General features: G+C 31.5%; 1 protein-coding gene across 1 annotated transcript in view; it reads right to left on the bottom strand.

Annotated features, from left to right (window-relative positions):
• Positions 1 to 13,846, bottom strand: part of LOC136983642 (heterogeneous nuclear ribonucleoprotein U-like protein 1) — a 57,155-nt gene that overhangs the window by 29,629 nt on the left and 13,680 nt on the right. Inside the window, exon 2 of the mRNA XM_067280442.1 lies at positions 10,783 to 10,841. Within this exon, the coding sequence (XP_067136543.1) occupies positions 10,783 to 10,792 (10 nt within the window). The 5' untranslated portion in view covers positions 10,793 to 10,841. The remainder of the gene's footprint in view (positions 1 to 10,782; positions 10,842 to 13,846) is intronic.

The raw sequence follows: 13,846 nt of genomic DNA, 5'->3' as shown, positions 1-13,846 counted from the left end.
TATTTGAAAAAAAATGTTTTATTTCTTTAAAAAACCATAAATTGCTGGATAGATAGATAACACTTTATTGCACCAAAAATACATCTGTGCTGGATCCAGATGGAATGATGTTGGTCCAGCAAACATCCAGCTGGATTGCAATCCCTAGTCGGGATGCGTTTCATGCTGAATCGAAATCCGTTTCCATCAGGGACATTAATTTTGGATCTGAGAATTTTATACATGTAACAGATCATGCTGTAGTTGTTGTACCGTTTGCAATGGCGACTAAATGTAAACGCATTGTTCTCAGTGTTTCCGATAAACTTAAAATAATAGATCAGTTGAAGTGTGGTGCTAGTGGATCAAGCTTAGCTCAAAAATATGGAGTTGGAAATGCCACAATATCGGACATTAAAAAGAACAGTGATGCCATTAAAAAATTTACATTAGGCTTAACATAGACGAAAATTCAACAGAATACAAAAATCACTTATTATTTATAAACTGGATAAAATTAACCTAAAATATAAGCAAAACAAACTAGCAGCAAGTCAAAGTTTTTATGGTTATAACTCATATAAAGATTTCCTTATAGTGGAAAATGAGTCCACGTCACAAAAGTTAATGCAACTTTGCACTCAATTTGTTTTATAAATTTCAAGGACTTCCAAATACTTTAGATTATATAAGATGGTTACTAGTTGTGATCTTGGAATCTTCCCACAGTACTTCTACATTAGGCTCCACTCTTAAATAAAAAGAGCAGTACCGATTATATCATTTCTTACAGCCTATTTGTGTTCCTTCATTCTACAGTTGAGATTCCTGGCTTCCACATTTCAAATCTGCTTGTGTATTTGTTTCAATACCTATGTGGCATTTATTCAATACCACATAGGTATTGAATAAATGCCAAACTTGCAGGAGAAATTGTTAATTTCTTGTCATTACACAGTATTCTGAAAACCATATGATTGTGTTTTTATGTAGATATAAAGAAGGAGGTTTTTTCATAATCTGTATGTATACAGTTGAAGGCAAGGTTGTAATTCAAAATAACTCTCCTTTCTGTTTTGTGTGTTTTGTTGCTCTCTACACGTTTCATAAAAATTCATTCAACTTTTCTACAACAGATCTATGCACTGTAAACAGTCAAACCACAATGAATCATCTTTCTAAATTGTACCCAAAGCCAGAAATAAATCATTGAGGCTACAGGGGAAAGTTGAAAAAATTGTAACTGGTATTTTTTTTCTTTCCCAGCAAGCACAAGGTCTATTAGCTAGTCCAAGTGTAAAAAAATGTTAACAGTAATCTAAGTTTATGTAATGAAAACAAAAGCATGTATTATATATACTGCCTATGTGCACTGCTGACTAAACCGAGGGGGCTTAGCAATTTCATGATCTCCTGTAGCTATGGATCTGCCCTTAGAAAATGCTTGCAAATGGATCTTCCACAATAAACTGAATACACAATAAATGAATTTTTCTCTTGTCAACAACTGAGCATCATCACTTTCTGTCCAGATCTGTGTGATCTGACATTATTTTCTAACATGTTGAAAAAAGTGAGGTACTTGGACCAGTCACCGCTTGAGCTCAAAGGTCATTAATCATCATCAAAAGAAGATTAAAGTGCAGGAACCACATATGCACATTTTATTTATTTATTTTTATAAGAAATGTTAATGTTAGACTTTTTCTCCACACAAGAAAAGACATTTTCAGTTATTATCTAACAACCTTTACTTATAAATTATTAAACAAATGAATACAGGAACTTAGTTACGCTTAACATACTCCACTTTAGCTTCTTTAACTCTGGTGCCAACTAACTACAGCGTCCCCTCGTGTTCTCTCTGGTTTTTTTTTACTTACTAAGTTAAATTCTCCCAACACTTTCCCTTAAGTCAAAAACCAAAGAGAATACAAATCTCTGAGCAACAATCCTTTCTAACCCATTGCCAACCTGCTCTTGATCCACTCAAAGCTTTCTTTAGGCAGAGCTTTGGTTATGATGTCTGCCAGCTGAATATTGCTTTGACAATATCTGATTTCAAATTCTGACTTCAATTCTTCTAGAAGATTCTGTACTTCCTCTGCATCTTTACCTGCAATTAATCCATCATCCACATACAGTACTAACACAGTCAGACCTTTTTCTGTTCTTTTGATATACAAACAAGGATCTGCTTGTCTTAACCTATATCCTTTTTTAATTAGAAACAACCTTTCTAATTAAAAAAGGATATAGGTTCCAACGTCGAGGTGCTTGTTTTAGATATAGGTTCATTCTGACATCGAGGTGCTTGTTTTAGACCATATAAACTCTTGTTTAGTCTGCAAACTCCCAGTTCCATCATCAAAGCCTTCTGGTTGGCTCATATAAATCTCTTCCTTCAGATCTCCATGTAAGAAGAATGTTTTCACATAAAACTGCTTTAACAAGCTGTCCTAATTTATTGCTATTGAGAGTACAGTTCTGATTGTCTCAAACTTTGTCACTGATGAGAATGTTTTCTTATAGTCTACACCTTGTTTCTGTGTATATCCCTTGGCCACTAGTCGAGCTTTATATCTCTCAGTTGAATCATCTGGTTTTCTTTTTTAGTTTAAAAATCCATTTACTAGGCCCATCAATAGTTTTCCTGTCTTTTGGTAAAGTCACTAATTCTCAGGTCTTGTTCTTTATTAGAGCACAATTCTTCTTTCATTGCTGCTAGCCAATATTGTTTTTCATTTGATTGTACTGCTTCAAACACAGTGAGTGGTTCTGCAATCTCAGCTATGTTTGCACTTGGCAGCTCATGTAATTGAAACGGTTTTACACTTTTTAAAGTTTCTCTATTTCTCAATTTTGCTTTGTAGTCTTCCTTATCATTTGTTGCATTTGCACTTGTACTTTAGTTTCTTCACTAGTATAACAAGGATGATTATTTATTTCACTTTTATCCACATCCGTTTTCAGTTGTGTTGTTGCTGTTAGTTCCTTGTCAAAGACAACATCTCTGAAGATTCCAACCTTTCCTCCAACCAAAACTCTGTATCCTTTTATATTTTGATCATACCCTACAAAGATTCCTTCCTTGCTCTTTGGGTCTAATTTCTGTCTTCTAGCTTCAGGAACATGCATAAAACATCTGGAGCCAAATACACACAAATGATCAAATGAAGATTCTCTTTCCTGTCAATACTTCAATTGAGGTTCTGTCTATGACATTGCTTTTACCTGTCAAATTTATGACATGAACTGCTGTATGTATTGCTTCAGCCCACAAGTTTTTGTCAAGCCTCTTGCATACAGCATGGATCTTGCTAGCTCAACTACTGTTCTATTTTATCTCTTTCTATTTTTCCATTTTGTTCAGAATACCCTACTGTTGTCTGATGACAGATGCCTTACCCTCTAAGTAATTGGACAATTTTTGATTCACAAATGCACATTTTCTACCAGTACAAATAGCTTTCACTGTTTTTCCTGTTTGATTCTCTATATATGCTATGAAGTTCTTTACATGGTCAGGTGCTTCTTTTGCCTTTAGTATTTTTACAGTTCAAAAATTCGAGAAATCATCTCTGAACAGGATGTAGTATTTGGAGCCACCTACAGAACTAATTTCCATTGATCCTCCAATATCCACATGAATTAATTCTCCTATTTCTTGAGTGATAATTTCACTTTTGCTAAAAGTCAACCTATGAGCATTTCCCATCATGCAGCCTTTATAGATATTATCTTCACATTTATTAGTCACCTCAATTTCCATTCACTTTAATACATCTTTTACATGTCTTTTATTATGATGTGCCAATCTTTCATGCCACAGTTGCAAAGGGTCAATGGCACTTCTCCCTATTGGATTACTACTGTCATAAGCATGTGGTAGTCTTCCAACTTTTAAACGTTTAGCCACAATTTGCCTGTTTCTTCTTAGAAGACATTTTTCATTATCAGACTCATGAGTGAGTCCTTTCTCAACTTATGTTATGATAGACAGTAATTTCTTCCACATTTGGGTACGTGAAGAACTCTTGTAAGCTTTACACTTTTATATGCACATCTGCAAGAGAAAATTTCACAGCTATGGAACCTTCTTCAATAGCCAGCATCTCAGAATCATTTCCCATTTTCATTACTACAGGAGAGGTGTATTGTTTGTATTCTTTGAACCATTCTTTCCTGCTTGTCATATAATCAGTAGCTGCACTATCAGCAATCCATATATCTAGTTTGGATTGCATTTGATTTCTTCCAGTGACCCATGCTTCAGTTTCTTCTTGGTTAACTACACTAACATTAACTCTTTTTTCCTTTTTTGCACTTTTTGGCAATGTGTCCTTTTATTCCACTTGTTCTACAGGTAGTAAAACATTGATTTTGTTTGTGTCCTGGCTTACCGCACCCAAAACAAACTATACCAGTTGTTGTTCTTCATCTGTTTCCTCGAGTTTTTCCAGTTCTCTTTTTTACTGTATCTGCTGTTACATTGTAGAGCCTCAGCCTGTCCATTGTCTTTCTCAATCTCTCCCTGTTTAAGCCTGGACTCTTCCAGTTTTAATCTTGCCATCAGAGTCTCAAGATTTCTTCTGTTCTTGTCCATAGATTCCCATGCTGTCACAAAGTGTTTATATTCTGGTGGAAGGACTGTAATTATTTTGCATACCACTGAATCATCATCATCAGTTTTGTCAAAGATTCTTAGTTTTTCTCTTATTCCTTCTAATCTAGAAAACATAGATGTTATAAGATTCTCCATCTTCATATTTAAACAAGTGATATTCCTTTAGTGCAATTTCCTTTGACAGATATGACTTTTTCTCATACATGATAAGCAGTTTGTTCCACATTTCATTTGATGTTTTATGATTTCTTATTACTGAAAGTGCCTCTCCTGTTACTGTACTGCCTATTACCAATTTGAAAGTTTTTCTGCTCTGGACCAGATCAACAACACTTTCTCATATTTTTCTTTCTCTGTTGTACTAACATTGTTGTCAGGGTGTTCTGGCTTTTTATGCATTCCAGTTACAACTTTCCAGCAGTCCTTGCTGTCTAGTAATATTTTAACTTGAAACATCCAGTTTTTCCAGTTATTTTTCATCAATTTTTCATCGTTTCCATCCCCAAGTATTTAGCAATTAATTTTAAATGAGTGAGAAAAACAAAGAAGCTGACTTACACGTGGTAATAACAGCTTTTTGTTGAGTCTAGTCTGGCACAACAAAATGGCAACTCAGTTGTTCTTGATGAATCTGACAACTTCTATGTCAAATCTTTAATCACAACCACTCTCTGCTACCTTGTTAATATTAGATTTTATCCACACAAGAAAAGACATTTTCAGTTATAACCTAACAACCTTTACTTATAAATTATTAAACAAACGAATACAGGAACTTAGTTATGCTTAACATACTTCACTTTAGCTTCTTTAAATCTCTCGCCAACTAACTACAGCGCCCCCTCGTGTTCTCTCTGGTTTTTTTACTAACTAGGTTAAATTCTCCCAACAAGAAATGTAAGAATGTTATTCTACTACGTGTCATATTCTAACTGCTTATTTTGTGTTACTATACCTTAATTTCTTAAAATTTATAAAAATAAAAATGCACATATCTGACTTCCTTATTATTATATTTATCCCTACAATTTTATTATATCAAAAAGAAAAAAAAAAGCAACAGAACAGTTCTGATAGCAGCTATAATACATATTTGTTACTGCCAACAGAATTCCATACGTATCCAAGATAATTTAGGTTAATCACTGTAACTATATAAACAGGATTAAGAAATTAAATACTGTAATTATTTCACTCTTTCCTTTAAAATAAGGTCTAACATAGAAAAGGTAACATTTTTTATTATCTAAAAGATCTATTAAGACAACTTTAAAAATTAGTGGTTGTCTTGATAATGATTAATGAGAAATAAAAATAGTTAAAAGTTAACATATCTCCTCTATTTTTATTCTCTGATCAATCTTAGTTAAAAACTAAGATATTTATTTTATATACTTTACCTTTCATTTATATGAACATTGCTTTCTCCTCTATTACCTACCAAAATTTTGATATTTATTTAGAAGAAAAGTATTATGTAATACTACACACTATGTTCATATTTTTAAGTTGATTAATTGATATTGGTCTTAAAATTCAAATATTCTGTAGATCACTCATTTACTTATAATATGGCACTAATACAATATGAATCTTTTAATTAAAAAATATATAAAAATGCAAATTTGTATCTGTTATCCTTTAAAAACAAACTGTTATTTTAAATGTAACATTAAAAAAATTCAATAATAATTTCATTTAAATAACTATAAAAAATATCAAAATATGCTTCAGTGTCAATTTTTCAAAGTCCAAACATAGTAGTGATAATTTTTAAGGAAATAAAACTGAAAAAAATACTTGGAATAAAATGTCATTCAGAGAAAATATAGCAAATATTTTAAATAAAATCAGTACAATGATTCTTTCTACAACTTCATGAATATTTGTTACTAGCTCATTGTGTGCTGTAATTCTCATCTTTTCATTATTACTGTTTTTTATTTGACTTTTACAATTCATTCTAATCATTGTTCCAGTTACTTTAACCCTTCTTTAATGAACTACTGCTTTTTATGCATTTAGACATTATAGTACAGATTTCTCTTATGAAAGCCATGTTTACAATTAATTCATTTAACACTGACCTTACTTCAAAACTGCAATTATCCCATACTTAATCTATGTCACATTTCCGCTCCAAAACTGCATTAACTTAAGTCACCATTGCTCATCTACTGGCCATAAGCCATTCAGATGTTTAGCTTTCACAATGGTAATGATTGTATGTCAAAACAAAATTTCTTATAGAATCATGTTAAGAATTTAAGCTTACATGCAAAGTTACATGCAATATACTGTTTAATTTTAACTTTTATTTAATGTTTTTAATTCTCAAGTGGGAAGGATTAAATCATTCATATGCACAGCCTCCTCCTGTGATATTATTTTTTCATCACTGAATGTCTATTGTGTTATATTGTTTCTATATGTGGCAAATAGAATCTAAATATCTTGAAGTAAACACTTTGCTATTAGAGAGGTTGAGGCGCAAGTACAAATGTTAAACTTGTACGGCAAGCAGAAGCACACATTTGACATTTTAAGTCCAAGTAAAAGACCTCGCGGCGCTCATTCACAACATCATGTGACTCAGTGAACATCGCGCATTGACTCATGGGAAATTTGTTGCAAAAATGGCAGATACATTTAACATTGAGGGTTACCAGCAAAGGTAAATAAACAAATTAAACTGTTTAAAAGTATTTATAAGATGTTTAATAACACTAAATAATTATTTTTAATTAGCGTCAGTGTCTCCTACCATACGATAGGACAATAGGACTACCTTATACTTTTGTCGAGGGAAGTAGTGGCTTATGTAAATTCGAAAGCAGCTCAAAAAATTAATTTTTAGAACATTTACAAACATATTAAGCTGTTGATGATAGAAGATGCCGTGTAAGAACAATCCTACCTTAAGATAAGCTATCATGAAGATGAATATACGTAAATTCTATAGGCACTTAACATCATTTGCTAAAAAATTGAATAATTAAATAATTTCTGGATTAAAATTGCCTGTTTCTTTACAATATTATTCATAAATGCTTAAATAATCATTATTTTAATAAAATACATCATAATTTTAACCCCAAGCACAAAAAAAATGAAGAAGTTTAAGCTGATCATCTACTCGCCATTCTAGATGTAACAAATGTCATTATCGACTATATAGAATTGTCAGATGGCGATGCTCCTCTGTCCGCCGTTCACGTTTTGAGCTGAATATGTGCGCCTCAACCTCTATTATGTAATATATAAACTGCTGACCTATCTTATCAGTCTAGACATTCTGTATGATGGAAGAGAAGAATGGAGTAACATTGGAAGTTGCAGAAATTTTCTCATGAAGGCACAGGTTACCAATCCCTGCTCTATATTATCTGAACTAAATGAAGAAAATGCTATCCAAATAAAAGTCCAGTACCATTTGAATTCTGTATCCAGTAAATGGAACAGGTAAATTTTCTAAGAAATGTGAAAAAAACAATGCATATAACTACCCCATGTAATTATTTGGAATAAATTTGACAGCAGGGCATATCATTGGGCTTCAATTTGAAAAAATTGTAAACCTATAAATTCTCGCTGTTGTTGTCCATCTGTCTGTTTTTCTTTAATCTTGAAAATGGAGTTAGATAGAAGAAAGACGAGACCAGATATGGAAACCTTAAGAGTAGGAGGTCCCAATTAACTACAGTAAGACCCCACTCAATGCTGATTTGATATAATGTGGTTTGCTCAAAGCCTAATAAAAAGTTCAAAAATTACACCAATTTAAATTATTGCGGCATTTATTGATTTGTATATAATATGATTATTTACAAACACGAGCCAATCAGAAAAAGGCGGCAAAAAAGTGTACTTTCTTTAAATCTATGTTTGTTTGGTGCAATTTTGGAAAAAATATAACATCATGGATAGGCAATATTGGCTTCGCCTGGCAAGAATTAACTGATAAATGCACGAATGAAGTGCATTATGGCTGAAGGTATTCAAGAATTCTCAATGAGAAGAGCCTATTGCTGTATCATTAGGTCGACCAAAAAACCTAATCGATACAGCAGGCAATGTAGATGAGCAGGATATTGAGGAGCTACAGATTTCTGGTAAGAGCCTTACCAACAACAACCTTCAGGAACTGGCAGAACAAGGAATTCATGTAGAACTGGAAAATAGAGATTCTGAAAATGAAGAACCCAAAAAATTTCGCTACAGATTTCCTTAGTAAAAGTTTTGTAACAATAACTGAAATTGTTGATCAAATTGTAATGAATGATCCAGATTTTGAAAGAAGTGCAAAAGCAAGAAGAGGTGTGTTGGATGTGATCTTCTGCTATCGACATTTGCTTAAGAAAAGAAAAAGAGCGACAAATGAAACTTCACAACTTTATTGCAAAAAAAACAAGAATTTCAAAATGAAAAGTCAGGACCTTCATCACAAAAAAAAAAATGAACTTTATATTTCTGTGTGCACATCTTTGTGTTATTTAACATATATTATTATACAAATTAATGTACAAATTAATATTATTATACAAATAAAATTAAAGTAAAATTTGTTTATTTTTGGTCATGTGTTCCCTATCCCTATTTACTCTACGTTAAAATGACCTTGTTTAACACTGTTCTTTTAGTGCTTTGTCATCTAGGAATGCATCCCATGGAAGGTCTTACTGTATGTAAGACCTTCCAATGCAAACAAGAAGTCATGTTATTTCAGTTCAAATCTTTTCCCCTGAAAGCAAGTAATAGATGACCGGCACGATTCTATTGTTAAAGGAAAAGTATGATGTACGGGGACAAGCTACTACTAATAATTTGAGATGGAGAGCATATATTTTAAATTAAATAAATTAAAAATATGATTAAAAATTTCAGCCTGGCATTGTGACGACGCCACAATAAATGATTACTCATTCCCATTTCCCTCCTTTTGGCTAGTAGCCTTCAACATGGACAGGTCATAAACCAATTTGTGATGACTTAATGACTCAACTCATCCACAAGCATTTTCGGCATCTTTGTTAATCTGTTTCCTGATTAATGTGATCTTGGATATTCAAGAGTCTACTGTGAATAATTTTACACATACACAACATAATATATTAAGATATTAATATTATTATGTACAGGGTGTTTCACAATGTTTTGACGATTTCAAAGTTGAATAACTCGCATTAAAACCGACAGTGGCACCCTCTATTAGTAGTGTGGACTGTCAACTTTCATCTCATAAGGTTACTACACGTGATAATCCCAAGGCCATTGAAGAGAAGCCATTACACAATGAGTGAGTAACCATACAGGCAGGTGGGGCATCGTCAAGCCAGATTTTTTTGAAGGAACTGTTAACACTACCCAGTATACAGAGATGTTGAATACATTCCTAATCCTTACTCTACGCTGTCGTAGATGCCTCCAATCAACTTGGTTCTAACAAGACGGCGCAACACGCCACACATCCAACAAGACCTTTGAAGTTTTCCATGAATCTTTCGGCAACCGCATAATTTCCAAACGTGCTCGATTTCGAATGGCCACCTCGCTCGCCTGATTTAACCATGCCAGACTTTTACCTACGAGGTTATTTGAAGGCAAGAGTGTACTCTGACCAGCCAAGAAGCTTGGAACAATTAAGACATCGAATTTGAGATGAAATTTCCAGAATTCCAGGAATTCTGGAAATTTCATCTCAAATTCGATTACAGTTACAAAAAATGTGTTCAAAAGCTGGGTGAAACACCTCAAATCTTGTGTAGCCGTGAATGGTTGTCATTTGCCTGATGTAGTGTTACATAAGTAAAATTGAATAAATTTTGTACTTTGTGTAATATTTTCAACTATTTTTAGCAATTAGTTTGCAAGTTATTCAACTTTGAAATCGTCAAAACATTGTGAAACACCCTGTAGTATAAATATTAGTTTCCAAAATTAAAAATCAGCATAATTTAATTAAAATATAGCAGTACAAATTTAAAACACTATAAATAAATATACCTAATTACATATGGCTGATTAAGATTGATCATATAAGCCATGTATATAATTTACATTATATTTGGATAAATAAAATTGAAGAAAATAACATTATAAATTTTATATATAAAAGTATAGATATACAAAATTTAATGCAAAAATCTTTTATAATAAAACCTTTTTAAAAAAGTTACCTTGATTCATCTTGTGATTAATACTACGTCAATAAGATCAATATCTTCAAAATAACTATCTAAAATTTAAAAAAGAATTATTATTATTATTATTATTATTAAAAAACAATTATAATTAAATTTTAATTAAAAAATCTATAATTATTCATAAAATAAAACTTATTTTTAACAGCCATACTCAAATATTAAATCTGCAATTTATTATTTTTTCTTCTATTTAATATTATTTTATACTTTTCAATTAATGTATTCACATTAACATACTATTTTATAATATACAATGGAACCTCGCTTAACAAGCATAATTCGTTCCAGAATCTAACTCGTAATGCAAAACATTCATTAATTAAACAAAACAATTTTTCTCATATAAACTAATGTAAAATACGATAGTGCATTCTATGCCAAAAAAGTACTCAAATATTTTATGTATAATGTTTATTCAAAGAAAATTATACAATATACATTGTTAAGAAGTGGGAATCATCATCATCTTTTCTTCTAGTGCAGACTGAACCAACTTGGAATGCAAATTCGATTTGCAGAAAACAAAAAGTCGAAATTTAATTTGGAATCGGTCATTAAATTTAATACAAGATGGCAGCATAACTGCCGACCTCTAGTCAAATTATTTAATTTCTAATATTTAATTATAGCTTTTACATAGCCCAAGAATTTGGCATATTGTTTGGTGTGTTTATTATATAATGGGCTATGGTTGTTAATGTTTATATTCAATATGCCTGAACACAAGTTTGGAAAAATGTGTGATCACAAGTGACACTAAGACGCTAGCATAAAGAGTGCTAAACATAGACTGATGTAACATGTGCAGAATCCGGGACTTCCCCTCTTCTCATTACTCATTATGCAAAACGTTGCTTGCAAAACGAGTCATTTTTTTACAATTTGTTGCACTTGTTATGCAAATTACTCTTTATGAGAGGTGCTCGTTAAGCGAGGTTCCACTGTACTCTCAATTAATTTCTGAATTAGCCAGTATATTGCAAATTATTTATTAATTATATGAATATAATTAGTTACTATGCTGTTTTCACTATGTCAATTAATTGAAGCTGCAGTTTGCAGAATTTAGTAAATGTTTGTTACAATTAACATTTCTATCAGTAATCTTAACAGTAATATAGTTATTAAAATTAAATTATTAATGCAAATTCTATTATTAGCAAGACTTGCAGGCCCTCAACAATGCAAGATCTACAGGTCTTGCTAATAACAGAAATTGCCAAGACATCATTTCTGCTGACTCTGCAATGTTAAGTCCCCATAAATTAAAGACATTTTTAAATTGTTAATAAAGCATATATGACATGTAACACAGAAAATAAGATATGTTTTTACAGAGGGTTCTATATATTTCATTACAGTAACAAACTTTAAACTAAAACTATTTTTATTACTGACAATTTTCTTTCATCTTCACAATAACTAAGTCTCAGGAAATCTGCATTCCTCAACTATCTGAAAATTGTGTTTGTTGTGGTGGTTTAACAAGAGCATAGACAAAAGATTCCCTAATTGTTTTTAGTTATCTAACAAGATGGCTAGATGTCGTCCTCTTTGATTCAAATGAAACTTGGCGAGCACATAGCCCTAAACACAAATTCCTGTCCAAATAATAGGACCTACTTCTCAAGCATTTCTGAAAAATGAGCCTCTGAAAATTGACTGTTTAACTTATAGTTTCGTTCGAATCAGAGAGGACAACGTCTGGCCGTCTCCATGTTAAGTTCCATTAATTGGCTTAAACTATACAGATTTATTTGGGATTTTAACAGAAAATCTTAAAAAATAATAATAATAAAATAGGAAATTAGAGAAAATAACAGCAAATTATTTGAATTTAAAATAAATTTTTAATTATTATTATTAATATGATATGTCAGTTGATTTTAAGAAATAAACATTCTGGCATTTAATAATGAGTGCAGTATAAAAAAAAAGTTATATCCTACGTCATTGGTTCTCAAACAGTGCACCTGAAGAGATGTAATATTCAAGATGAATTTAGCCAAAATTATTTTTAAAAATGAAAAGAAACCAATTTGTACAAAGATCTATTACATCAATGCAGTGACAGATTTCTCATTAGTATACAGAATGGGTAATTATAAAGAAAATTATTAATATGATGGACAAAAGTGCTCACAATATATCCTTTGAATGTATGGTGTTGCTTTGTGTAAGATACTCAATCTTGGGTCTAGGGACTAAGTTGAGATCTTACACCAAGAACCCGGAAAAAGTTTCTTAGGCTTTGTTAAGGAAGGTGGTTTTTTAAATAGGTAAATAAGGACTTATTGGGAGTGCAATATACCAGTAGTTATGAATACTGGAGGGGACAATAAGAACTCCTATCTCAAATCAGAAGAAAACATTAAAGACATGAGCTACAAATATATTTTTGCATCCTCTATGGTAATTTTGATTTGTTTATCACCACTTAGAAATTCTTAATAGATTTTGGATTTCTTTTTTGAAATTGTCAATAATTCAAACCAAAGTTATATTCAAAAACACAAAATGAAAAGAGACAATACATATTGTCGATGGCTAACTGATAGCAACAATAAACAATGTCACATCTGTGATCATTATCCAAGAATTCGATTTATTTTGTTTTGATTTATTCTCAAAGAAAGGCAAACAAATTTAAATTTATAAAACAAAACTTGTTTTAATGTCTTCTCTTATTCACCTTTCCTTTATTGCTTTTGATAGTTTACCTCTTATTTTTGCCTTCGATTCTGGATGATTAATTTAAGATTTAGAAAGAAAACTTTCAAATTTTATTTTTTCATTCCATGTTTTCTGTTCACTCAGCAATCAGATCCTCTTACAAAAGACATTAAGTACTGTCAATTTGAACATTATATACCAGTAATTATATTAATCAAGTAAACAAGCTGTTTTTTCAACAAGCTAACAATTAATTCTTCTAAGATCTGAATGATCTTAGCATTAACTTTTCATATTTTTTAAAGCTAAAAGCACAATAGCAAATATTAATATTAGGGTTTCTCGGATGAGATCTCGAAATCCT

The sequence above is a fragment of the Centruroides vittatus genome, unplaced genomic scaffold (genome assembly GCF_030686945.1).
Source record: "Centruroides vittatus isolate TY-2023 unplaced genomic scaffold, ASM3068694v2 contig_884, whole genome shotgun sequence".
Classification (NCBI taxonomy): domain Eukaryota; kingdom Metazoa; phylum Arthropoda; class Arachnida; order Scorpiones; family Buthidae; genus Centruroides; species Centruroides vittatus.
The sequence above is the reverse complement of the archived record's forward strand: the minus strand, read 5'-3'. Positions and strand labels throughout refer to the sequence as shown.